Raw genomic sequence first — 25,468 nt, 5'->3', positions numbered from 1 at the left:
ACTTACTGCAGTCGACAAAAAATAATTGTTCAATTTTAGTTAATTGGGCTGCTCACAGCGATAATTATCATCTCACTTTGTGCTGCCCTGGCCACATAACTTATTTGCACAGGTGGTATTCGCGTGCCTCCCAGAGCCTAATTTTAAGAAAACCATAAAGCTTAGTTTTGAACAACCTGTATTATCAGGCACAGCCGCCAAGCACTTGGCTGTATTGGGTAACGCCCTTTTCCTATAAGCTCGGAGAAACCGATACCTGGCTTAGCTATAGGGCTTCTTCCTCTTTCTGGGGTTTTACGTGCAAAAACCAGTTCTGATTATGAGGCACGCCGTAGTGGAAGACTTCGGATTAATTTTGACCACCTGGGGTTCTTTAACGTGCACTACAACGCAAGCACACGGGCGTTTTTGCATTTCGCCTACATCGAAATGCGGCCGCCGCGGCCTGGATGCGATCGCGCGATCTCGTGCTCAGCAGCGCAACGCCTGAACTGACTGAGCCACCACGGCGGGCTACAGGTGTTGCTCTAGCCGTATAAAACGCGAGTTTATCGTGAGCAGAAACGGTGAATTTCGGTAAATGATAAAGGCTACCATCATCATCATCATCATCATCATCATCATTGACAGAAGCTGACCCCCCCCTCAGAAAAAACCTGGATCCGCCCCTGACCCCAGTACTGGCCAGCAGACACCCGAACTCTGGATCGCTCAAGTAAACAGCCAGTTCGCCATTCGAGCATCCCGTATCCTCGCTGCCGCCAGAGATTGCAACCGGGCTTCGCAACCAGATCCTTCAACCCCGTCGATAGACCCGTTCGACATCCTTACAAGCGAACTTGTCAAACGCATGGCAATGTCGGAACAGCGACGGATGCAGCAGGTTCTCTAAGCTGAAGACCTCGGGGATCGCAAACCTTCGCATCTCCTGCGTCGATTTCAACAGCCCCTTGGAGACAAGGCAGCCGCCCTCGATCAAGATTTGCTTCAAGAACGGTTCCTACAAGTTTTTCCCACCTTCGTCCGCATGGTGCTGGTGAAAGCTAGCAGTTTGCCCGTGTCCCAGCTAGCACACCGTGACGACTCCATCATGGATGTTTCAAGTTCCGCAGTTTCACTCGTGGAACGTTCTGATGCATCCGCTGTGTGACCCTCGCCTTCGCTGCAAAGCCCGCGTGATGAATTCCGTGAGGAGATCTGCAAGCTGTCCGACCACACCTCCGCTCTATCTATTCCACGCCAGCGCTTTTCGTCGCGCGGTAGCTCTTTCTCGCGCAGCCACTCGCCGTCATCATCACGGCAGGGCGAGTGCTTATACAATCGTACCTTTGGTAACGCAGCGCGAAAGTGCACGGCACCCTACATTTTTCAGGGAAACTCTCCGCCGCACTACTAGAAGCGGTGAGTGGTGCTCTGCCGAAGTCAGCCGCTTATTCTTCGTGAATGACATAACCGCAAGCCTGTGTTTTCGCGTGGATACTGGTGCGGAGGCCAGTGTCATTGCAGCCTCAGCTGTGCTTCGCAAGCGCGGGCAAGTCAAATCAAAACTACAAGCTGCCAATGAGACCCCCATTGCAACGTATGAGGAACAGGCACTGTCCCTCATCATCGGCCTCCGCAGGACATTCCGATAGATTATTCTATTTGCTGATGTTGTCTACTCCATCTTGAGTGCGGATTTCCTACGCCAGTACAATCTCTGAGTTGACATGCACCGCAACCGCCTCGTAGATGCTACGGCACACTTTTCTGTGCTTGGTAAAGCCCCGCGAGTGCCACTTCCGGCGGTCTACAGCCGATCGAAGTAAGTCTACATGAAACTTCTTGAGCAATTACCACCCCTTCTTCGACCGCTCAACTTCCTTTTGCCAGTCGAACATGACGTCACTCGCCATATCAAAACAATCGGCCCGCCTGTCCACGCTCGAGCTCGTCGCTTACCACCTGATCGCTGCGAGATCGCACGCGACTAGTTTGAACAGATCCTCGAGCTCGGTATCGTGCGGCCTTCCTCAAGCCCTTACGCATATCCGTTGCCCATGGAGCAGAGTCTCGCCTGGAGACTGGAGACCGTGCGGCCATATGCTCAGCAACGCTACTGTTCCGGACCGTTACCCACTTACGCACATTGCAGATTTCTCTGCACCACTTTATGGAGCAACGATGTTCTCCAAGATCGACCTGGTGAAGGCTTACCATAAAATTCCTGTGGAACTAGCGGATATTCCCAAGACGGCGATCATCACGCCATTTCGACTGTCGAGTGCGTGCGCATGCCCTTCGACCTCCGCAATGCTGCACAAACTTTTCAACGATTCATCGATACAGTGACAAGAGGATTGCCTTTCTATTTCGCGTATTTGCTTGTATTTAGTCGCGACGCAGAACAACACATTCAACATCTCGGCCGCTCTTTCATATAAGAGAATACAGCCTATAAGAGAATACGGCCTTATCATCAATAGGGCGAAGTGTGCATTCGGGGCAGCCGAGTTGGACTTCATCGGTCAACAAGTCGACAAGGATGACATCCGTCCCTTGCCATTAAAAGTCCAGGCCATACAAGATTTTGCTCAGCCGTCTTCCATCCCCAAACTGCGCGAGTGTCTTCGCCTCGTGAATTTCTACAACCGCTTCATCCGTAATTGTGCCGATTTTGTCCGGCCCCTAACGAACATGCTCCAGGGCAACAACTCCAAAACAACTGAACTCACCTGGTCCAAAAAGCACTAAGCGCTTTTGATACCATCTAGGCCAGGAGCTACACTTTGTCTCATGACGGATGCGTCGGATGCTGTTGTTGGAGCGGAGGTACAAACATTCAGGAATAATGTCTGGCAGCCCCTTTCCTTCCTTTCCCGGAAGCTCTCATCTACGGAGGCCCACTATAGCACACTCGGAAGGGAATTACTCGGAACATAAATGGTTGTACGTCACTATTTCCTGGAGGGTCGAGAGTTCCACATTAAGACAGACCACAAACCTATGACCTTCGCCGTCCGATCGAACTCTACCAAATTTTCACCACAGGAAAACCCGTAATTTTGCCTTCATCGCGGAATTCACGACGCAGATACGACTCCTGCACGGAAAGGACAGAGCCGCAGTGGACGCGCTGAGCCTCTTTCATCACAACGGACAACAACCCGGTTAGCATCGACTCCTTCCGCACTTGCTGTCCAGCAACAAGATGACACAGAGGTAATTGCGCTTCTTGGAAAACCCGGCGCCGTACATTTCCGTGATGTCCACTTTCCACCTTGTGCCGTGCCTATTCTTTGTGATGTCTCCATGGACACCCCACATCCAGTCGTTCCACCCAATTTCGGGTGCACCGATTTAGGACGCTTACTAGCAAGTATGCGACCGGTATGGTCAGCAACACGACAACAAAGAACGTCATAAGCAAAGTGAGAGAGGCTGAGAAAATGTCACGGGTGGCGGCAATGGAAAAGAAACCTCCTATGACTAACTACCTGAAAGAAAAAAAAAAGAAATCAGGAAAGAAACAATATATGATAACTCAAAGGGAAACTCCTTACTTTTCGAAGCGACATCAGGGTGCCTTTGAACGCGCAGTAAGTCGCGTGTGCTTGCTGCACTAAAGCAAGGTGAACAATAGAACATGTTTTATTAGAAGGTGAAAATATCTACCCAGCTGCCAGTTTAGGCTCCTCTGGCCTCCTTGAAGTCCTTGGTTTCAGGGATAGTAGGGGGAAAGTAAACATGTCAGCTTAGAGCTTAGTTAGAGGCGATTGGAGGTTGGGTGCCAGAGAAGTAGGGAGGCCCCAAACAACGCAGACGTACAAAAACAGAGTTCCCAGTAATGGTTCGAAAAGTTTGATGTTTGGAATTATTTGTATGCGTGTGTTACCTCAAAAATATAGGTAGGACTATAGGCAAAATAGTAACAAGGGCTTGGTGGCGCACCCCACCACCCCGTTTCAAAGGGGACGCTCATACGCTCATATGAAGCGGATTTGGTTCCGCCCAACACCGGCGTTATTTGAAGTTTTTTTTGTTCTTTTCTCAGTGAAAAAAATCGGCGGCACCCGTCTCACGACGACTGCCAACAGTAATGCATTTAGAATTGAATTATTATAGCGACGCGAGGTATTGCCATCGTCGAAACCAGTTTTGTATGAGGCGTGCACTGCATCAGGATTCCTCTTTCGCGCTTCCCGAACTCGGCTGCAAGAAACCCTGAACCTAAGAATTTTGTCAATCAATGGCAACATCAGATTGACTTCCCTGCACGAATGCAACACCTAGCTTGTACTAAAAGCGAGAATATCATCGGGAGGGTGCTTTTCCTTAAGAAAAAAAAATCCCCTACGATTATGATACTTCCTAATGCGAAATTTGAGAGAAGCTATGTATGTGTTTTAATTTCGCGATATATTGGCTGGCGCGGACAATCTGCCTCGTGCGGCACATTGCAAACGTAGCGAAGTGTGGCGCGACTGCCTCGCGGCCGACAAGTCTATCCTCCTCCGCTTTCCGCCTCATCGTTCCGCTGCACCATTCTCTCCGCTGCCCTCCTCGCGTCTTTCATCCCCCGCTACGACCTGCGCTCGCTTTCATCTTTCGCTGTGCTCATTCGCTCAGTTACGCCGCCGCCACCGCCGCGGACGCTCGCCGGAGGAACGGGCGCCTAAGCGCTGCGCTCTGAAAGAAATGACTCGAAAATTTACGTGGAGTGCGCTTCCATAATTGAAGCTTCTGCTTCACTTTGCTTCTTGTGTCAGACATCTGCGAAGCCTCCTTGAATGACGTTCTAATATTTAACATTTTATCAGCAGCATCAGTATAAACCTAGACAACAGAACGTCACTTATTTGCTGCCATGTGCTTATCGCGTGATTACGTCGATGATGCCAGCTAGGTCTTGCAGTTGGACACCAAATATCGAAGAAGATTGATATATCTGACAAGTGTTTCAACGAGCCTTAAATATTCCAAGTGGGATATTATTGCCTGTGAGCAGGGCGTGGTGGAGTTACTACAACGTCTATAATATACTCATTCATTTAACATGACACGTCAGAATACCCATCCGCAGCATTTAAAACACACGATGTCTATTCGGTCGTCCTCATTATTGGGAGATGAGGCAAGCTATAGTGTCTGCGCCACTGGTACCGTTATACTGAAACAAGAAACCGTGTAGTTTTATACCTCGAACCTGGCCTCGCTGATGTAGTCGGTTCTCAACTCGAGCAGGCAGGGCCACCCCCACTTTTCGTTGATTTCAAGTATGCTGCGAAATGCGTCCACCGACTCGATGTCACGTGTATCGGGATGCTGCGGCCAGTGCAGGTTAGCGTCGCGCAGGTATCCGCGGATGCGCGGCACGTAGTCCGTGTCCTGCGTCACGATGTCGTTGCACGTCTTGAAGAGACGCGCCGCCTTCTGCGCCGCTGTCTGGCCCTCGGCTGGGACGTCCTGGCGTCTACCGAAGGCAGGAGCGCGCGCACGGTTAGCACTCGCTTATTTAAGAGGCTTAGTTATAACTGTACACTAACTATGGGTTTGATTCAATTCTGGGCAGCATTGCAGATAGTCGACGTTGGCAGCTAAGAAAACAGCTTCAAGAAATCGAAAGCATGCAGAACCGTTTCGAAGACGTGTCTGCGACGCGACGCAATCTTGTGTCGACACAGAAAAAATAGCTTGGAAAAGCACAGATCGCTGCACTTAACTAGCATGACGAATTAGCAGGCGAACTTTCCCTAGAGTTTCTATGTTGTTCCTAAGTATTCTGCTCAGCCGCCATCTTCTTTGCACAGCGAAGTAGCCTACGTGTTTTCCCCCCTTGTTTTTCCTATGGTACTGTCATCGCGAAACTGTCCGGTTTCGTCACAATTGCAACGAAATTTAAAATAGCCACTGCCCGCTTAGTAGTCGGTTTCGCCGTCTACGATGGGTTTTTGAACACACCCTTTAATGAGCATGAGTATTGCTCTACATGGCTCTCGACCATGGGAACAGTGTTCCAAGTTTTGTTATACGCACCGCCTTTCGCCGAGCACTGTCGGGTGCGGCTCCACGTGTTGAGTAGACAAGTCAACTGTAGAGGGAGCACCATCACATGCTTACATTGATGAGGACGATAATGATGATACCATTATAGGGCTTTCCCTTCGGTGAGGGCAGACGTATAATTTACGTCTTACAAATCATAAAAGTGAGATAATGGGAAAGTAGAATCAGAGCACAGTCACACTAACAAGAACCGCGACAGCATCGCTCGTCGCCATCATTTTCTAATTTCACGACCATTCGAATCCAAAGAATAACTCGCAATACTCTGCGAACTCTTAGTAGTAATAAATGCAAACAATTGCTATACAAAACAGCTACTTAGTAAACACTTATTTGTGCAACCACGTGCCTACCGAGATTGCGCGCACTGGCATGTTTCGCTCCAGCCGTCCCATTCGGCGCGCTTCCCAGCAAAAACGCTCAATGCGGCACCCACGCCCGGCCGTCGCTAGAAGGCGCTGAATTAGCCGAGGACCCGGTACCCACTCAGGGGCAGCTTTCGGCCTCGAGGAGGAGGAAAATCGTCCAGTTGTCATTGATGGCGGTTTCCAACACGCGTAAATTAGAACCGGCGATAACTGAGAGGATAAGCGCAGGCGGACGAGTCCAGGTTAGCGCGCTTCCTGGAAAACAGATTAGAGAGGTAGCAGCGAAAGCCAAGGAACGCATGTGGGACACAACGGAGGAGAGGTACCTAGTGGTCATAATGGGTGGAGTGATTGACGTAGTGCATGGCCGATGGGCAGGGTTCGCAAACGAATAGCCAAAGGTGTCACCTACATCCGGAATGTTTGAACGCTAGTACAAACCGCAGCCGTGACCTAGTGGTAGAGCGCCCGCCTCGGCTGCGGGAGGTTGTGGGCTCGATTCCCACCGCCGCCGGGCACCCACTGGTTCAAATGGGTACAAGCGTGCCCCGGCCTGGCGTTCGGCTTCCTTCAGGGGTGATACGCTTGGGAAAGGAGCCTGCGCCCTGAATTCCCGTCGAAACCCTCGAGAGCACGGAAAACAAGCGATGTCTTGGCCGCTCCCATGGCGGCCATTTCGCATGTGGCGCCCCAAACACCTATTGAGGTGGGGACGCCTTCGGGTTGAGGTAAAACAACCCTTTCCAAGCGTTGAGGTCCCATAATGGCCGGGCACCAGGCCGGGAGCGCGCTTGTACCTATTTTAACGGTAGGTACCCGGCGGCAGCACTTGCCTCCCACAGCCGCGGCGGATGCTCGTCCACAAGGCCGTCTGTGGTTGGACAAGAGGCGCCCAGAGACAACTCCTGAAATCTCTATTGGGCCCTCCTTCGAGATGTGAACCCCCACGACAGCCGAGCACCAGGCCAGAGGACATCTCTACCCATTAGAACGGTGGGTTACCGGCGGCACCGGGATTTGAACTCGGTGCCTCCCGCATACGAAGCGGATGCTCTACCGCTAGGCCACCGCTGAGGTTCTCCAAGTGTGCACGGTGCGAGAGGTTGAAAGGCAGGGTTATGCAACTGAAAGGGCAGCGCTTGTAATAAACCAGGAAATTTGGACGCTAGCTAAAGTAATGAATTTTACGGTCACTGACATCAACCGAGAAGTGCACCGAAGCAGCCCGCGAAGGCGCTTTTGTGCGTGACGGGATACATTTTAGCGAAAGTGTCGGAACGCCGCTTAGACGTCGATTCTCGGCGTGGGCTGTAGCTTTCTTGGGCGGGCCCCAGGCAATCAGAAATGAAGATTATGAATTGAATGTAGCGACGTAGCAGTAAATGGCAGAATTAGACCACAAGGAGTTAGGAAAAGCCGCACCAAGGATAGGAATACAGAAGGTAAAATTTGTTACCCAAACATGCAGGGTGGCCGCAAGCAGAAAGAAATGACTGGAAATTCAAACACAGCTGAATGACGAAGCGATTAGCGTGTACGCCTTGACGGAAACGCATCTACGAGATTTGGAGCAGCCGCCTGTTATTGACAATTTTAAATCGGAAGAGGGCAACACAATGACCGGGTCTTATTACGAACATTTCCAAACAAATATCAGTTTCGTTGGCAACTGCCAAATGAAGAAAGTATCTCCAGCAGCCCAGAAGCTAAAGGCGTCAGAAACTGATTAGTGCAAAGGCGTTGCCAATGAACTGGCGGTACCACTTGCTTTTTTTAGCATCGCGTTGTCCCAGATGAATGTCATCGATCGAAAGCCAGATAGTGTTCTGCATTAATTAAGTTATGGGGTTTAAGTGCCAAAACAACAATCTGATTATGAGGCACGCCTGAGTGAGGGACTCCGTAATAATTTGTACCACCTGCAGTTCTTTAATGTGCACCTAAATCGAAGTACACGGGCGTTTTCGCATTTCGCCCCCATCGAGATGCGGCCGGCGTGTCCGGAATTTGATCCCGCGACCTGTTCCTTAGCAGCCCGACACCATAGCCACTAAGCAACCCCGGCGGGTAGCGCTATATCTTCTGTTAAATTTAAAAGCTACGCTGCGTTTTGAAAACGAAACTGAAATCATTTATTGAAGACACTTGAAACATGTGCTTCCGTTTTCTTGTCGGCGTCGTGCCGGTTTATTTCGCGGTCGTTATGTCTCTAACTGTGGTCTAATTGTTAGAGAATCGGATAACAGCGCTGGGGGAAGTGGCTATCAAAACTACGCAAGCACACACGCAAACGCACACACATCCCCAACCGCAGCCTGTTTATCGCTGCTAGGCACGTGTCAAGGTCACCCTCAAGGTCACATATACGGCCAGAAACTGACATACACCACAATAGGGAAAAGAGCTAAAGAAAGCCATGGCTTAAAAACAGTTTTATAACTCAACAAATAAATGTGGTGGCTCTGTACGTGAATTATTAAATAGACATGAAAGAACTAGTTGCCCACCTGGCGATGTGGGCAACCGCTTGGACGAAGTGATAGTTAATATGGCGGCGCACCGAGGACTTGTTCTTCAAGCGGCCACACACGAAGCGGTAGAAGTCTTTGCAGGGATCCACGGACCAGTCCATGGTTTGGTTGAACAGCTGCACACAGCCAACGGGTAGTAAGCAATGCGTCAGGGTTTAAAAAAAATACTTGGCTAGCTGCTTGGTTCGCTGTCAACACATGGTGGGCTATTTGATCTACACTTTCCGCATGCCCAGAGGTTTTTAAATCCCAAGCACTTCTTGGCGAACATTTGTCACTTTGACAGTATCTATCTATCTAGCCGCCGATGTTATGATATCTAGCAGTCTGTGTTATGGTCGTATCATTACCTTGCTATTTATAAAAATTGGCATACTATGATAAGAGTGTATGACGAACATAAATGATAGGTCATGACATGAAAATCATGACATGTGTGTCATGTAGGTAATGAAACAGATCCCTACGTTTCGGTGCTGTCATGGTCGTTTCAATAACTTGGTACGTACCAAAATTAGCATAGTACTACTAAAGGATGATGGTAGAAGTCATAGTCGTGAGCATGACACAGTAAAAATGAAATTGACCCAGCAAAAAAAAAGATGAACACTGAAGAACCACAGAAATGGTTTCGGACGCGGGTACTAAGTCAAGGAAACACTAAGGGATGGTGGTAGACGCCAGAGTCATGACCATGACTCAGCAAAAGTGGCAATGACTCGGCGAAAAAAGATTAACACTTAAAAAGCAATGGAATGGGTTCGGATGTGGTAGCAAGTGAAGAAAAAGACTAAAGGCTGACGGTCGCAGTCATAGTCATGAGCATGAATAAGGCTTTTGCCTTAAGTCTGTTAGGCGTAGGTAAAGGGACTCCTGAGGACTCATGACACGAATGTCATTGACATGCGTGTCATGTAGGTCATGAAACAGCCGCCAACGTCTTGGTGCTCTCATCGTCGTTTCGTTAACTTGGCAGGATCCCCTCCCCGCATCCTGCTTCGCATAACATCGATTCCCACAGCGCGTGGGATCTGCCTGATTTTTTAGTGCTATTCTTTTTCCCCTCAGTCATTGTCATTTTTGCTGAATCATGCTCATGACTATTACTTCTACCGTAATACTTCAGTGTTACCTTCACTTAGTACTCACGCCCGAGCCCATTTAAGTGGGTTTTGACTGTCAATGATTTTCTTGGGGTCATTGTCATGACCTGCATGACACGCATGTCATGACATTCATGTCAAGACCTATCATTTATGTTCGTCATACACTCTTGTCGTACCATGCCAATTTCGGTACATACTAAGTTAATGACACGACCATGAGAGCACAAAGCCGTAGGCGTCTAGGTAGATAAATACTGTCAAAGTGGCAAATGTTCGCGAAGAAATGCTTTGCATTTAAAAGTTCGTTTCGTCATGTACAGTTGAGCTACTGTGGTATTGACCGTCACTACCACGTGACAATATGATTCTCTGCATTTTGAGTGTTAGGAACGGTCACGGCTTTTATCCGAAAAGATGCTTATGTACAGTAGCTTCCGCCATCAAAAATAGAAATACTGTGAACCCATTAACACGTCTGTTTGAGCGAATACAAGTAAGGAATATATCCAAAATCAACAGGGTCAAGAAGGCCGAATCTGTCAAAAATTAACGTTTCAAACTTTTTTTCTTTGATTCACTGAGGTCAAAATTGCACCTTTGGCTGACGACACTCGTGGCGTTTTCAGTGGAGTCACTCGGTACCTCACGTTCCTTTGGGTGACACGAGTGCAATGAAGCACGTTCAGCTGGGGCGAACACGTCACGACTCCACGCCGCTAGGCGCGGTGCGATCCCGTCGTGCAGCGCGCGCCTCTAGACGACGAAGGGTATATAGGCAGTTCAGTTCAGGCTCCATGTTGTTGCACGCAGCTACGATGAAAGCCGTGTCTCTGCATGTCCGCACAAATCTGCGTTTGCTGCTAGAATCCAGTCATCCAGTAGAATCCAGTATTGGTCAACGAAAACGACGCAAACGTTTGTTTATCGACGCAAACCAGGAGCCACGACGAGAGCAGGCGCCGAAGGTCATCGATGTTGTGGCTCCTACGATGTTAAGCAGCTATGAAGCTGCGTCATCAGGTTCAGCTTTTGATAGTGCAACTTTCGTAATTCTGTCGTTTCTTTTCAGTTTCCGAGGCACTTGAGGCTTAGCCGGAGAACATGCAAGGTGCTGGCAGAGCAGTACCTCAGTACGCTCCAGAATCTTTCGCATGGCAAGAATCATTCGTGACTAACGAACATGAAGGGGCACTAAAGAGAAGTGTAAATGTATTTGGTATGATAAATTACCTTTGTAACCCGCCGCGGTGGCTCAGTCAGCTAAGGCGCTGCGCTGCTGAGCACGTGATCGCGGGATCGAATCCCAGCCGCGGCGGCCGCATTTTGATGGAGGCTAAATGCAAAAACGCCCATGTGCTTGCGTTGTAGTGCACGTTAAAGAACCCCAGGGTGGTCAAAATTAATCCGGAGCCCTCCACTACGGCGTGCCTCATAATCAGAACTGGTTTTGGCACGTAAAACCCCAGAAAGAAGAAGATAAATTACCTTTGTAGATTAATGAAACACCTGCTCTCGACAACAGGGGAGGCTTGATTAACCAAGTTCCGTAGCAGCCAGCTGTGACATCACGAATTTTGACAGCGTCTACTCCGGCATAGTTATTGTTCTGTTGGTAAAGCTGCACTACATTTTAATGCTAAATAGTTATAGACTGTACTAAGCAATTTTCGAGGACATTTTCTGCGTTAGCAAATCCTTTTGGAACCCGAGACGTCACACCAGTGACGACGTTTCAGCATGAATTTCCAGAGTGGATTCGAGGTATGGGCAATCAGCTAGCAAGAGTGTATCCGCCGGTGCTAACTACATTGGGATTGGTAGCTGGGTTTAATTAGCAACACTGACTAGTTTCTTTAGTCAGCAACGTTACTATTTTGTACCGTTATCAACTACAGCTACGCCAAGATGGTGAATATTGTGACAACTATGTAGTAAGTACAACGACCTTTGTAAGTGCAGGAGACAGAGGAGGAAAAAGGTAGGCAGCGGCAGTGACGGGAATGTCACATAGGCTCTCGGGGGTAAGCGTCGATTACGGTCGCTGGTCGAGGCAATGGGAGATTGCCTCTGCCCCAGTACAGTTGGCACGCCTGTTAGACAAGGTTCACAGAACACTTCCCATCCCTGTATTTTCTGCTATTACTACACCCTTTAAATAATTAGCGCCACCCAGGCACTAGAATACTGCCTAAAAACTTGCAGCGTGCCACAAATATTTTTCATGTGGCTCGGTTACCTCACAGTGGAAGACAGTGACTATGCCGTACACCGTAGCGGAATATTTTAGAATACATTTTGACCAGTACTGGAATTCTTTAATGCCCGTGCCAAGGATCGGCCTACGTCACCATTGTTGCACTCCACCTCTTATGGAAGTAGACTGCCGTGGCCCGGTGACATGGCTCTCAGCCTCAGTGCGTGTCACATGTTACTGAGCCATTATGACGGGGTCGCTCGTACTATGGTGACACACACGAGTCTGAAGTACTACACAAGCACTTGTCGCCTCCACTGTCACCCGTGCTTCTCTCAGTGCGGAACCAACTACCGCTTAAAACTTGGTCACCAGTTTTTACACGAAGGGGATTATTGCACACGAACCTTGGTGTATAACATGCAGTCCTCGTCGCAGATCGGCTTTTCGACCTCCGGCGTCTGGGCCATGATCAGCGCCGCCACGCATACGCCGACGATTACCGCTGCGGCGATGGCTGTATGCATCGCACGGCGCCACGGGAACCCCTCGGCCCAGTGGCGTAGCTCTTTGCTCAGGGGAACCGCGGCGGCCACGCGCTCACGTATCAGCTGGTGCCCGAGTCGCTGGCCGATCGGTCGCGAATGCATTTCTTTGGGCATCGCCCCCGATGAGGTCGACGATTTGCTCCTCTCCGTGTGAAAGTCCAGTGGCTGGGATGGCCTCACCCGCTGCGTGGTGTAACAAAACCCGAGACAACGCCAACCACGCACAGTCATCATCATCTGTCCACCGCATTACCGCAGTTGAACCATTTTAAAGCGAGTCGTTTTTCGCAACCCGTTCCGGACTATTGCTGACGATTTCTGCAGATGCTGTTGGCTTGTCGAAAAGCTCACACGTAGAAAGTAAAAGAATTACCTACGTGTCCGACGGCGGGATGAAACCTCGGCGTCGGACACAACCGCCCCATGCTCAAATCCCTGGGCCACTTTGGCAAGCATGCTTCTCTCGCGCCAAAGCCAAGTGGCTCTTTCAGACTATTGGCGCGTGCCTTACTACTTCACGCTGCACGTGATCGAGAGAATGTTTTTTATTTTATTTATTTGATACCTGCTTCACCTTTGCAGGCATTACAGCAGGGGATACATAAAAATAAGCTGAGACCAGTAACAAAGAAACTAATTACACAAAGCGCGGTCAAAACCATCGTTAGAGACAATGGATACAATCATAGGCGGACGATCATTCCACTCTCGTATAGATCTAACAAATAATGAATAGCGCAAGACGACACCTTTAAAGGAAAATTCATTGACTTTGAGATTGTGGTCGCTTTATTGGGATATGTAGGACGGCGCTTGGATGTACTTCTCCTTATCGATTCCAGCTTTGGAATGGTAGATATTATGAAAAAAGTTCAACCTGAGGTTTCGTGTACGATCTTTGAAGTCTTCCCATTTAGGTTTACTGTTGCTTTCTGTCATACTAAGTTGACGATCCCGATTACCTAAAACGAATCGCAGTGCTATATTCTGTATTTTTTCAAGCGTATCGGCCAGCCTTTTGGTATACGGATTCCAGCAAAAGCATGCGTACTCGAACAATGAGCGCACATGAGTGAAACAATTGTTCTTTCAAGTTAGATGGAAGTTCCCTGAAATTTCCTCAGAGAAAACCCAAAACAAGTGCAGCCTTAACTTTTGTGTCGTGAACGTGCCTATTCCACCTCAAAGCACTGGTTAAATAAACTTCTAGATATTTATATTCGCTGGACGTGCGTAAAGCAGCGTTACTTAAGGTATACATCATCATCATCAGCCTATATTTATGTCCACTGCAGGACGAAGGCTCCACTGCAGGATGTGACTGCAGGACGTGATCTGCAGGACGTGATCTCCAATTACCCCTGCTAGCTGATTCCAACTTGCGCCTGCAAATTTCTTAACTTCATCACCCCACCCAGTTTTCTGCAGTCCTCGACAGCGCTTCCCTTCTCTTGGTATCCATTGTATAACTTTTATGGTCCACCGGTTATCCCTCCTACGCACTACATGGCCTGCCTAGCTCCATTTCTGCCGCTTAATGTCAACTAGAGAATCCGCTGTCCCCGTTTATTCTCTGATCCACACCACTCTCTTCCTGTCTCATAACGTTAGGCCTAACATTTTTCTTTCCATCGCTCCTTGTGCCGTCCTTAAATTGTTCTCAAGCTTCTTTGTCCACCTCCAAGTTTCTGCCCCATATGTTAGCACCGGTAGAATGCAATGATTGTACACTTTTCTTTTCAACGACAGTGGTAAGCTCCCAGTAAGGATTTGGCAGTCTGTCGTATGCACTCCAACCCAATTTTATTCTTCTGTAAATTTCTTTCGTATCATCAGGGTCCCCTTTGAGTAATTGACCTAGATCAACGTACTCATTTACAGACTCTAGAGGCTGACTGGCGATCCTGAATTTTTGTTCCCTTGCCAGGCTACTACTGATCATTGTTTTCTGTATATTAATCTTCAACCCCACTCTTACACTTTCTCGGTTAAGGTCCTCAATCATTTGCTGTAATTCGTCCCAATTGTCGCTGAATATGACAACGTAATCTGCAAACCGCAGTTTGCTGAGATATTCGCCGTTGATCCTCGATCCTAAGCCTTCCCAGTCTAAGAGCTTGAATAAGTCTTCTAAGCATACAGTGAATAGCATAGGAGAGATTGTGCCTCCTCTCCTGACCCCTTTCTTGATAGGTATCTTTGTACTTTTCTTGTGGAGAACCAAGGTTGCTGTGCAATCCTTTTAAATAATTGCGAAGATATTCACGTATTCCCCCTGTACTCCTTGATTACGCAATGCCTCTATGACTGCTTGTATATCTACTGAATCAAATGCTTTTTCATAATGTATGAAAGCCATATAGAGAGGTTGATTTTACTCCGCAGATTTCTCTATTACCTGATTTATGACATGGATATGATTCATCGTAGAATATCCCTTTCTGAAGCCAGCCTATTCTCTTGGATTTTCTGAAGTGTTGCCCTGGTTCTATCGGAAATTATCTTGGTGAATATTTTATACAATACTGAAAGCAAGCTAATGGGTCTTTATTTCTTCAATTCTTTAACGTCTCCCTTCTTATGGATGAGTATAACGTTGGCGTTCTTCCAACTTTCTGGTACACTTGAAGTCGTGAGGCATTGCGTATAAAGGGCCGCAAGCTTTTCAAGCATGATATATCCTCCATCTTTGATTAAATCGAGTTTTATTCAATCGTCTCCAGCAGCTTTTCCCCTGGTGATGTCTTTAAAGGCCCTTCTAACTTCATCGCTAGTTATAGAAGGAGCCTTCGTATCCTGTTCATCACTACTTCGAATGAAAATAGCCTGGCTGCTCTGGGTACTGTAAAGGTCTGTATAGAATTCTTCTGCTGCTTTTACTATGTCATCCAAATTGCTGATGATATTACCCTGCTTATCTTTCAGCGCATACATTTTGCCTTGCCCTATGCCAAGTTTTCTTCTCACAGATTTCATGCTGCCTCCATATTTTACTGCTTCCTCAATCTTTTCCACATTATAATTTCGGATACGGTATACGTATTCAACTGAAATGAACCTCTCTTTGTAAAGGTGACATGAACACACTTTTTAACATTCAACGAGATTTCTGAATGGGCACACCAGGATGCTATTACATTCAAATCATGCTGCAGGTATTCGGAATCATGTTCATTCTCTATAGTCCTGTAAACTACACAGTCATCCGTGAAGATTCAGAACGAAGATTTGAGGCCAATAGTAATATCATTTATATACAGCAGAAACAAAAGAGGGCCCAGAACTGAGCCCTGATAAACTCCTGAGGTCACGGGAACGTATCCGGAAGAACAACCGTTGAAAACTACCGACTGCTGTCTTAGAGAGAGGTACTCGGCTATTCATGCAATAACAGATTCATTCAGTTTATAGCCCAATAATTTACTAAGAAGAACATCATGAGGAACAACATCGAATGCCCTTTTTTGAAGTCCAAGAAAATACAGTCAACTACATTACGCTTATCTATTGCTAGAGGCAAATCATGCGTGAACTCAACAAGCTGCGTTGAGCAAGAAAAACCTTGCCAAAATCCGTGTTGACTAGGATGCAGAAGATTATGTTTTACCAAATGCGTCATTATACAGCTATAAAGGACATGTTCAAATACTAGTTAAAGACACTGGCCTGTAGTTCTCAATGTCATTCCTTGGTCCATTCTTATGAACAGGTGTAACACGTGGTAATTTCCAATCACGAGGTAGTGCTTTCTCAACTAAGCATTTCCGAAATAAATATTGAAGGTACAAAGATAATGTTGCCGAACAGTTCCTTATTATCGCTGCTGCAATATCATCGGGCCACACGCTTTAGCTGGTTTGACACTTTCTAACAATTTTCGCATACCAGGCAAACTGAAAGTGACCTCAGGCATCACTTCTGCCTCAGTAATAAAAAAACGTGTTAACAACGCGCAAACAACTTTGAAATTACACGGACGAAAAATAATCGCTAAAGATGGCTGCCTTATAGGCATCATCGTCAACGATTGTGTGAGAATATTTTATAGGAGGAATAGATGTATTTTCTTTACCATTGAGACGAACGTATCTCTTAAGCTGTTTCGAGTGCCTCTACGAACTTCGTACCAAGGCTCGAGACGTAAGAATTCTTAGCTACTTTAGTTAGACTTTGAAAATTAAGTTTCAATCTTTTTAGCTCACACTTGTTTTCCAAAGAATTATTTTTTTACATTTCCTGTATATTCGCCTTAGACGTCGCAGTAGAGTACGCAGTTGAGTGTTAAACCATGGTTTGTCCCTAGTGCGTTTAGATGACAAGACTGGAATGAGAACGAAAGTTTTACGCAGGTGAAGTAGTTTTTCTTTGAACACGTTCCATAACTGTTCAGTATTCAGTTCGTCTGCTAGTGTATCAAAAGTGCGGAAATAAGTTTCAAATGCCGAATTATTTGCGTCATAATTTGCTCTACTATATGCATACACCCTTCTGGCAACTTTTTTGGGAACTGATATATTGATATATATGATATATGAGGCGACGAGCGAACGCGACAGCCATCTCCATCGCGTCGCTCGTCGCTGTCGCGCGCAAGATCGCGTACATGCGGTTTATACTTAAGTGTCCGGTGCAGAGCGAAATCTTCGCGCTGCGATTCGCGAAAACCTGACCGGCACTTCCACGGCCGCCTACTCTTCTTCGTCGCTTAACGCGGAAGGCTCGTAACCGTAAGCGGTAATATTTCTTGACAAGCTGGAATGGTTCTCGTCTTCAGACGTGTACTCATCGCTGGTAGACGCACCAGAACTCGAATCCATGCTCGCGATGGCGGCGTCGGCGCGCATCGAATGATCGCGGCCGGCCGGCTGGCTATCCGATGGGGGTGTCGTGACGTCACGTCTTCCAACTCCCGCGGGTCGGGCGCCGAGGCGCACGCTCACAAAAACGCCATAAATAAAGCCATCGGCTAAAAAATGAACTAAGTGACTACTTCTTTTCGGTGTAATCACACACTGAGGATTCATTTTCAGAATTTTCGTAAAATTTTCAGATTTTGTGTCCGTATCCCTTTAAGGGGATCGGTGTAAGCTCGGCCTTTGTAAGCTGGCTTTCCCACGTTCAGTGTTGCAGCGCATAAAGCCTACTTGCCGTATGCGAACGATACGATGGGAGCAGGTCCCGATAACGCTATCGCGTTCTACTCTTAAAGGCAAAGCTTAAGGGTCGTCAAATTTTTACCTTATTCTTAAAATTCTCTTACAATTTACGGCTTGAGGACATTCCGAAGCCATCGACGGCGACAGCATTGCCAATGTCGAAATCTCTTGACGCTTTCTTCGAGCACAATGCGTTAAAAGCGTTTTTGTATCACTCCATTTAATCTCGCCCATGAAAGGGAAAACAATAAATCCGCTACTCGTCAAAGATCGTAGCTGCCAATGCCTTCGCACTAGAAAGTTACAAGATGTTCGCCATCAACGCTACGACGCACGTCCGTGTCCTGTGTTCCCGAATTCCGAAAAATGTGATACGCTTACCAACTGGCTGAAGAAAGTTAGTGACGTTTCCCTTCGTGAACGCGGGTGACGCGCAAGTCTGAGGACGTCGCGAACATGCATATCGAGCACCACGGCGTTAAAACACAGCCAGAAAGGGCTCGAACGCAGTCGCGGACGCTACATTTATCTCGACGGTGCAACGCCTGGTGTGCCACAGTGAAAGAGCATATTGCTACACAAGCATAGAAGATGTGCCACGAACATGCACAGCGAGCTCTGCGGCATCGAAGAACAAGCGGAAAGGGCACGAACGCGGCTAATCTCTTCTGCATAAAGCCCCTGGAAACAAAAACACCGCCCAAGCACTCCGTACAGATGGTTAACCAGCGAAGATCGAACGTGCGGCCCCGGTGTTTAGCAGTGGGTTAATCCCGACGCTGTATTGAAGCGTTTCTCAATTATTGGTTACATGTTTGTGTTTCTAGTGGAACGCAAGCGCCAATGGCGGGCGGATGCTGCTAACCACGAGGCCGAGCTAACTCGAGCTAACGAACGCATGCGAAAACGGCGAGCCGAGGGGACGGCGTTGCGGGCAGAGCAGCGTCAACGTGGACTTGACGGGAACGCGTCGCCGGGGCCAACGCCCGCTTTCGGCTGGAGTTTCTCGAGCGGCACTTTGGCTTCGGCTGCGACGAAACGTCCACGTTGAAATCGCGAAGTGGAACGCAAGCGCCAATGGCGGGCGGACGCTGCTAACCACGGCGCCGAGCTAACTAGAGATATCGAACGCATGCGACAACGGCGAGCCGAGGCGTTGCGCACAGAGTAGGTACGACGCAGAGAACGACATCACTAGCGGCGCTGCCAATGGCGCGCGCGCTTGGGTGCGACGTAGAGAACGACGTAACTGACGGCGCAGCCAATGGAGACGTTTAGCGAAACACGGGACGAATGGTTTTTCGTTTCGGCTAGCCATATACAGCTTTCGCCGTAAAGAAACTGACAGCCCTTCCACTGGGGTGGAGATGGAAGACCAGCGAAGCTGTACTATGGTTGAAATTATGTATTTACAATTGTGACTATTACGATGTGATGGTGTGATAGGTTATTTGAACTATAAAAAAATGAGAAATATATATGATCTGGTGGTGTTCATTTATTTAGTGACCACAGGGACCATGGCCTTGTGGTCGCTACGGTACACCACCATAGGGTGTACGTCAAAAGTTGGCACGTTCTTCATAAACACGTCACGAACACCGCGCGCGTTCGGTGCGAACGCGGGCAAAACGCCGCCGCCGTCGACAACAGTTCTGCGCGTTGTTTGTGTGACCGCACAAAACCGCTCTCAAAACGCTGGCGTGAGCGAGCGCGCCAGCAGCAGCGGGTGAAGGTTCATGTGGTCTATCTCTTCAACGGCAACTGAGCGGTGAAAGCACAGCGCATACAAAGGTAGGAGCCGTATTGCAGGTCGCTTTCAAGATAAGGTGTGCGCTACCGCCCGGCGCCCAGAGAGAGGCCGCGGCACAGGCGGCAGAGGCCGCGCGCATGCACCTTAGTGGGAGAGTGGGCACGCACACGCACAGTCTAGGATGCCTCGATGCCCTCCTCACCCATCGCGACTAAGTGGTTCGTTTGAGAAAGGAAAGGTGGGCGCTATCTTCTGCAGCCCTTGAGGGAGCACGGCTCAGCGTTCCCCTTGCACTGATAATTCGCGTTTGCTCGCCGCCGTTTTTTTCTACATCTGGACGCGACCATCAAAAAGTGAGCCCTTAACAGCTTCGCTGCAAAACTTAAGTGGCGCCAACTGAGCCCCTTCCTCTCTGCCTCCTGTCCTAGAAGATGCAGCTGCGCCTCTTTTGTGTCCACAAGGAAACTACGGGCGCGAGAGTCACGACCACGGCCCTTCGGCGCCCATCGTTGCCTCGGCGCGCGTGCTGAGTTCCATCAAGTAAACAACGCAAAAGAGAATAGACATTCCAGATGGCGCTTGCTCGACCTTCCAAAAACAATGCTTCGCATTTGAAACCGTGCGATTTCTGAGCACCGCCGTTCTTATCCGGATGTCCCTTTTCAGAGCAGTGGCGCTGCCTTCAGGAGCGTCAATGCTGAGCGCGTCTGCATGCAAACGCACTCGCGTTCGACCCTGCTTGTTTGCGAGGATGGTTTTTGCCAGTACAAGGGTTTAGCTTACCTAAATCTTCTATAAAGCACTTCCATGACACGGTGTACCCCTAAAATAGTAAAGAAGTCGTAACCGCACCATCGGCATAAGTTTCTCAGTTTAAAGACACCGAATGAATAGGTTTCTCTCTGAAATGATTTATGTCATGCATCTAAACCCAGTGCGAGCACTTCTGTATATTGAGTGATTGAATACCGCATATTTTTTACACTTTCATGCACGACACAAATCCCGCCCCTTGCTTTTACACACATGCAATGGCCATCCTCAAAGTTACCTTCTCGCATTTTCCCTACTATCGAACCTCTCCGACTACACGGTTCCGAACCGCACCGCCCTGGTGTGCCCTAGCCGGCTAATTGCGCAAGCCCACCTTTCCCTCTAAGGGCCACGCTCAACGGGCAGCGCACCTCAACTAACTTGATTTACAATCTACAAAACGCACGAGAGAGGAGGCGCCTGCAGACTTACACGAATGGCACTACTTTAGTTGTGTTTTTTTTTTTTTTTTTGCCGGGGGATTTAGTTCTGAACATCCCGGCGCGTTCCTCCTCCGGCGCTCAGATTACTCAGTTTGCAAAGTCGCAAAGCCGATCGAAGTCACGATGACGAAGTTAAGGCAAATTCATGCACCATGGCATCATTTACAGGTGGGCTGAATGACCATGCTTGCAGCACAGAGCTTCTTACAATTACTAGAGTTAACTGTGGAACTAGTAAAAGCAGGACGGGAATCAGGTTAGCACATGGATTTGCCTAAATTTCGTCCTATTAGGTTTAGACGTGTTCGTGACCTTGCAAAGTGATATTAAAGAAAGCACTGCAGTTTAAATAGTTAAATAAATATTATTAAACTTGTCCGACGACAGGACACGAACACAGGACGTGTAGCACAGGAGCCCGATATTGAAACTATTGCACCATGGACGCATGGACAAGCGGAACCACAGCAAGTAGCGGCCTTTATGCGTGTTCGCAGTCTTATCGCCTGCTACAATAAAAAAAGTATAATATTGTTTTAAAATTTTGGGCAAATGAAGGCAGTTAAAGCGTAATAGATGATGCCTCAAGAAAGTCTGAGGTCACATGCAAGAATATCATACAAATCGTAGTAGTAACCATCGTTCCCGTGGTGGCTGAACAAGTGGAGCGCCCGAGTTCCCTCTAGTAATTATTGTAAGAAACTCTACGGCTTCCCGTTCCCGTAGACAGTAGCGACATGGTTATCTCTAGTAATTTTGGTTGAAGATTGCCTTCGAGACAAGGGGGCACTCTGCCCCACCTCGGAGGTCATCGTAACAGCTGCCCGCGTTCCGTGCTGCCGCTTTACCGCGTCTTAACGTTGTGGCTGTCATTTTACATTCCACTGCACCTTGCGATGCCAAAAAGCCTCTCTTCTAAACTCTGAATAGCGGAACTGTGTAACCCAAGCTATACCTTAGAAGCGAATTAATTTCCTTAAATAAATTTTTGCCTTCCAAAAGCCAAGAAAAGGAAACTGGGAGCGTCGTTAACGGTACATTGTAAGCTTTGGTCCAGAAGATGCAAATTTTATTACTCGTACCCTATGGCGAAAGCAAATTTGTTAGTAGATCCGTTGAGTTCTGCAGCAACACCCGGTGTCCTCGTCTCGGTACCGCTGTCTGAGAAATTTTTCGGCACGGCGGGCCTAAGAATCTTTCGATTGTTAGTGACGAGGGCATCTCAGCTATAAGCTACCGCACATCAAGGGCCGCGATCACTGCCGTGGTTGCTCGAAAAATAACGCATAGGTGAAACCCCCCTCACCTGGGGCTTTTGCTTCTTCTTTTTGGTGACGAACTTGCGCAGACGTGGCAAGTAATGCATGGCTGGCAGTTGAAAGAACGCTGGCACGGCGGAGCTCGTCAAATGCGTGACCTGACGCGAGCATGGATTTTCTTCTTCTAGCACGTTCTTGCTGGCTCACGCAGGCGACCACCACGAGCGGCATTTATTTTCATTTTCAAACCATAAGGCCGATGAACGTAAAGAGGCACTCCTGTAGTGGAGGGAAATGAATTGAATATCTGTGACCGTGCTTCTCGAATAAGAACGGGGACAATATTAAATGACGTCCATCTCTGTCTCTGAAACTGAAAAAAATAACAAAGGACAGTGTGCTTAACCCTGCTTTGGTTTTACCGAACTGTCAAATAAAGATCTCGTACTGTGGGAAACAAGCGTGCCGTTGCGTTGGTTTGCTCCGATCCTGATTAATAATGTCAAAAATATGGCGGCTGTAACGTCACCTGGTCGATTTTGTTGTCTGCAGTTCGTTAACACGTGACTTTCGAGATTGCCGTCCTTTTTTTTTTTTGGTGAGGGCTCCGATGTGGACATCCCGAGAGACTACGGCAAAGGCGGGTTAGAGTTCGTTAAAGCGATTTTTCCCCTCTCCTCCACTGGCACTGTCGGCAGCTGGCTGCGGAGTTCTTATAACTACCTAGAACACTGGGTACGGGTGACCGAGTGTGTAAACTGGAAGAGACCCGTTGGGTCGCTGGGTATGTGCCGATGGGCACCTGTCAATCGTTGGCCAATTTTCCTGAACGAATATGTCCCACTCGGTATCTGCCCAAATAACAAGCCTTGGGAATAACTTGGGAAGGGAAGTCGGCAACATAAGCATCCGAGTGGTGAAGAAGAAGTGAGCAAAAGTGGGACGTTTTACATCGCTAAATCTATAGATATTATGGAATTAATTCTTCATTTGAACATTGCAGTAATGTACCCATTTCTTGGCCAATCGACCAAGTTGGATTGGAGCCACATATCTACAAGGACTCCACAGCTATCTTGGTTCTCCACATGAAAAGTAGAAAGTTACCTATCAAGAAAGGGATCAGGCAAGGAGACAACATCTCTCCAATGCTATTCCCTGCATGCTTAGAAGTGTTCAAGCTCTTAGACTGGGAAGGCTTAGGAGTGAAGATCAACGGCGAGTATCTCAGCAACCTTCGGTTTGCAGATGATATGTTGATGTGCACATGGAGAGACTTGCGTGGACCCTTTCACTCCTGCTTAATGGATGACCGTCCTTTAGGTACTGGACTGTGCTAGCTGTTTTGGTGCCCGTAGAAACAGTCTTTGCTTGCGTTCGTGATTGAGTTTGCAGTGCTTGTTCATATTTTCTTCTTCAATTAGAAATTTATTTTCGAAAATTTGAAGTCTACTTATCAAATGAAACATAAATACAGAAGCAGGTATCATAGTCAAAGGATTGAATTCGAGACGTCTTGTTATTACGTACAGTAAAAAAATTATGATAACACAAGCAGCAGTGTCAGGTTATTCAAAAACGGCAAACATCATGCAATATATAGAACAAAGGGCTGAAAATAGGCTATTAATTGTACAAATATAAAATTAAAATAACACCATTACACAAAATAGAACTTTGAAAAATTAACTGTCTATTCAGGAAATGCAATAGCAACTTTTAAATGAATCAACAAAACCCTTTCTTATACCTGCAGGCACTGAATTCGATATTGTAACAAATGAAAAATTAGCACTGAGGTTGCCCTAGCTAGTTCTGTGGTTAGATAATAAAGAGTTATTTGACGTAGCAAAATTAGTCGACGGAATATAAGGAAGCTGACAGGGATTATAGGTTACTACATTATGCTGCAATGACTGGTGCACTGAACATTATACTTAACTGCTGGCTTGAAACGATCCCGGAATAAGCAACTGCGAATATGCCTGACGTGTTTAGTAAGGGTAGAACCTAGTGTATTGACAATGGCATACGGTATTGGACAACAATATACAAATAAAACGCAAAAACAAGACAGCTTTTCACGTACATTGTTGTTTGGATGCACTGCTAACACAAGTTTACAGAACAAGGGCTCCCGATAAAAATAAACGAGTTTGGAAAACTGCCAACAAAGAAATAATAGTATCGATACGGAAGGATAAGACAAGAGAAAAAAAAAAGGAGATCGAGAGACGCTGGCTGCTGCGTGTTGTCGCTGGTCAGCTATCTTGACCACATTCACTCTGCTTGTATATATATATATATATATATATATATATATATATATATTGTAAATACATTCTATCTATACTCCCAACATCCCCGTCACAGTATCAATAAAAAATCCTACTCAATACTTCAAAATTGGGGCAACCACTTGCCAGAGTTTGCATATACACTTTCTCTCCACCTAGGCGTCATCTAGGATGCTTGCATGGAGCACGGCACTTGAAAACTACGCCACAATTACTTTACTCAGCCAATAGTACGGTGAGTAAAACGTACATTACGCGCACATCTGTGTACTTTTCCAAAACAGACGTCTGAAAACCTTCAAAACTTGCATAAAATTCATGTAGACTGCATGGGTGACAACAAGCAATAGTGTTGGGTGTACACTGATGGTGAGTTCTGGAAACCAAACACATTTGAAAACTCTGATATGCTTAGCTGCGGTAGTAACCAGAAGATCGCAGAGGTAGGGGTGAGGTCGTTCGCTTGTAACACGGCATGACAGAAGGCAGAATCCACTGAAGAATGTCTGCTGCGCCGATTGCCACTGGCATTTCCAATTCCTGATCGTCACGCTTCCCTGGTAAGTTTCCCTGAGAGCTTCGTAAGCGCTCCGAGCACTATGGGACCAGACCTAGAACTCTCGATAATTTTCGTTGCGTGCGCAAAAAAGGGTTAAATTTAAAGCTAAACTAGCCCGGGTGTCCACGCAGTGCTCGAAGCGGTGCAGGGAACTTTTTTGAAAGTCCGCCCATGGTGCCGCTGCATTTTGAGGCAGCGCTGTCTGCAGAAGAGCTCTAGCGAGCAACACGCCTAGGGTGCCCATGCTGTATTCGGTGGAACATCGTCAACATACACTATGGGTTACCGTAGCATGCGTGCTGGGATGACGACTGTGATCGGCAGGCTGTCATAAAACACTTCTGTGCCACGAATGAAAGCTTCGTCGATGTTGGCTTGGTGCGCCGAAGAAGGGTC

The 25,468-nt window shown here is 47.6% G+C and overlaps 1 protein-coding gene across 1 annotated transcript in view; it reads right to left on the bottom strand.

The window, feature by feature from the left end:
• The window catches only part of LOC125941271 (uncharacterized), a 37,275-nt gene extending 14,952 nt beyond the window's left edge, over positions 1 to 22,323 (bottom strand). The window contains exons 1-4 of the mRNA XM_049658252.1: positions 22,264 to 22,323; positions 12,652 to 12,975; positions 8,921 to 9,060; positions 5,179 to 5,452 (exon numbers count right to left, since the gene is read on the bottom strand). Of these exons, the coding sequence (XP_049514209.1) occupies positions 5,179 to 5,452; positions 8,921 to 9,060; positions 12,652 to 12,975; positions 22,264 to 22,323 (798 nt within the window). The remainder of the gene's footprint in view (positions 1 to 5,178; positions 5,453 to 8,920; positions 9,061 to 12,651; positions 12,976 to 22,263) is intronic.
• Positions 22,324 to 25,468: the final 3,145 nt, after the last annotated feature.

This window comes from Dermacentor silvarum, chromosome 11 (assembly GCF_013339745.2).
Source record: "Dermacentor silvarum isolate Dsil-2018 chromosome 11, BIME_Dsil_1.4, whole genome shotgun sequence".
Taxonomy (NCBI): domain Eukaryota; kingdom Metazoa; phylum Arthropoda; class Arachnida; order Ixodida; family Ixodidae; genus Dermacentor; species Dermacentor silvarum.
Note: the sequence above shows the minus strand (reverse complement) of the source record. Positions and strands in the feature narration are given on the sequence as shown.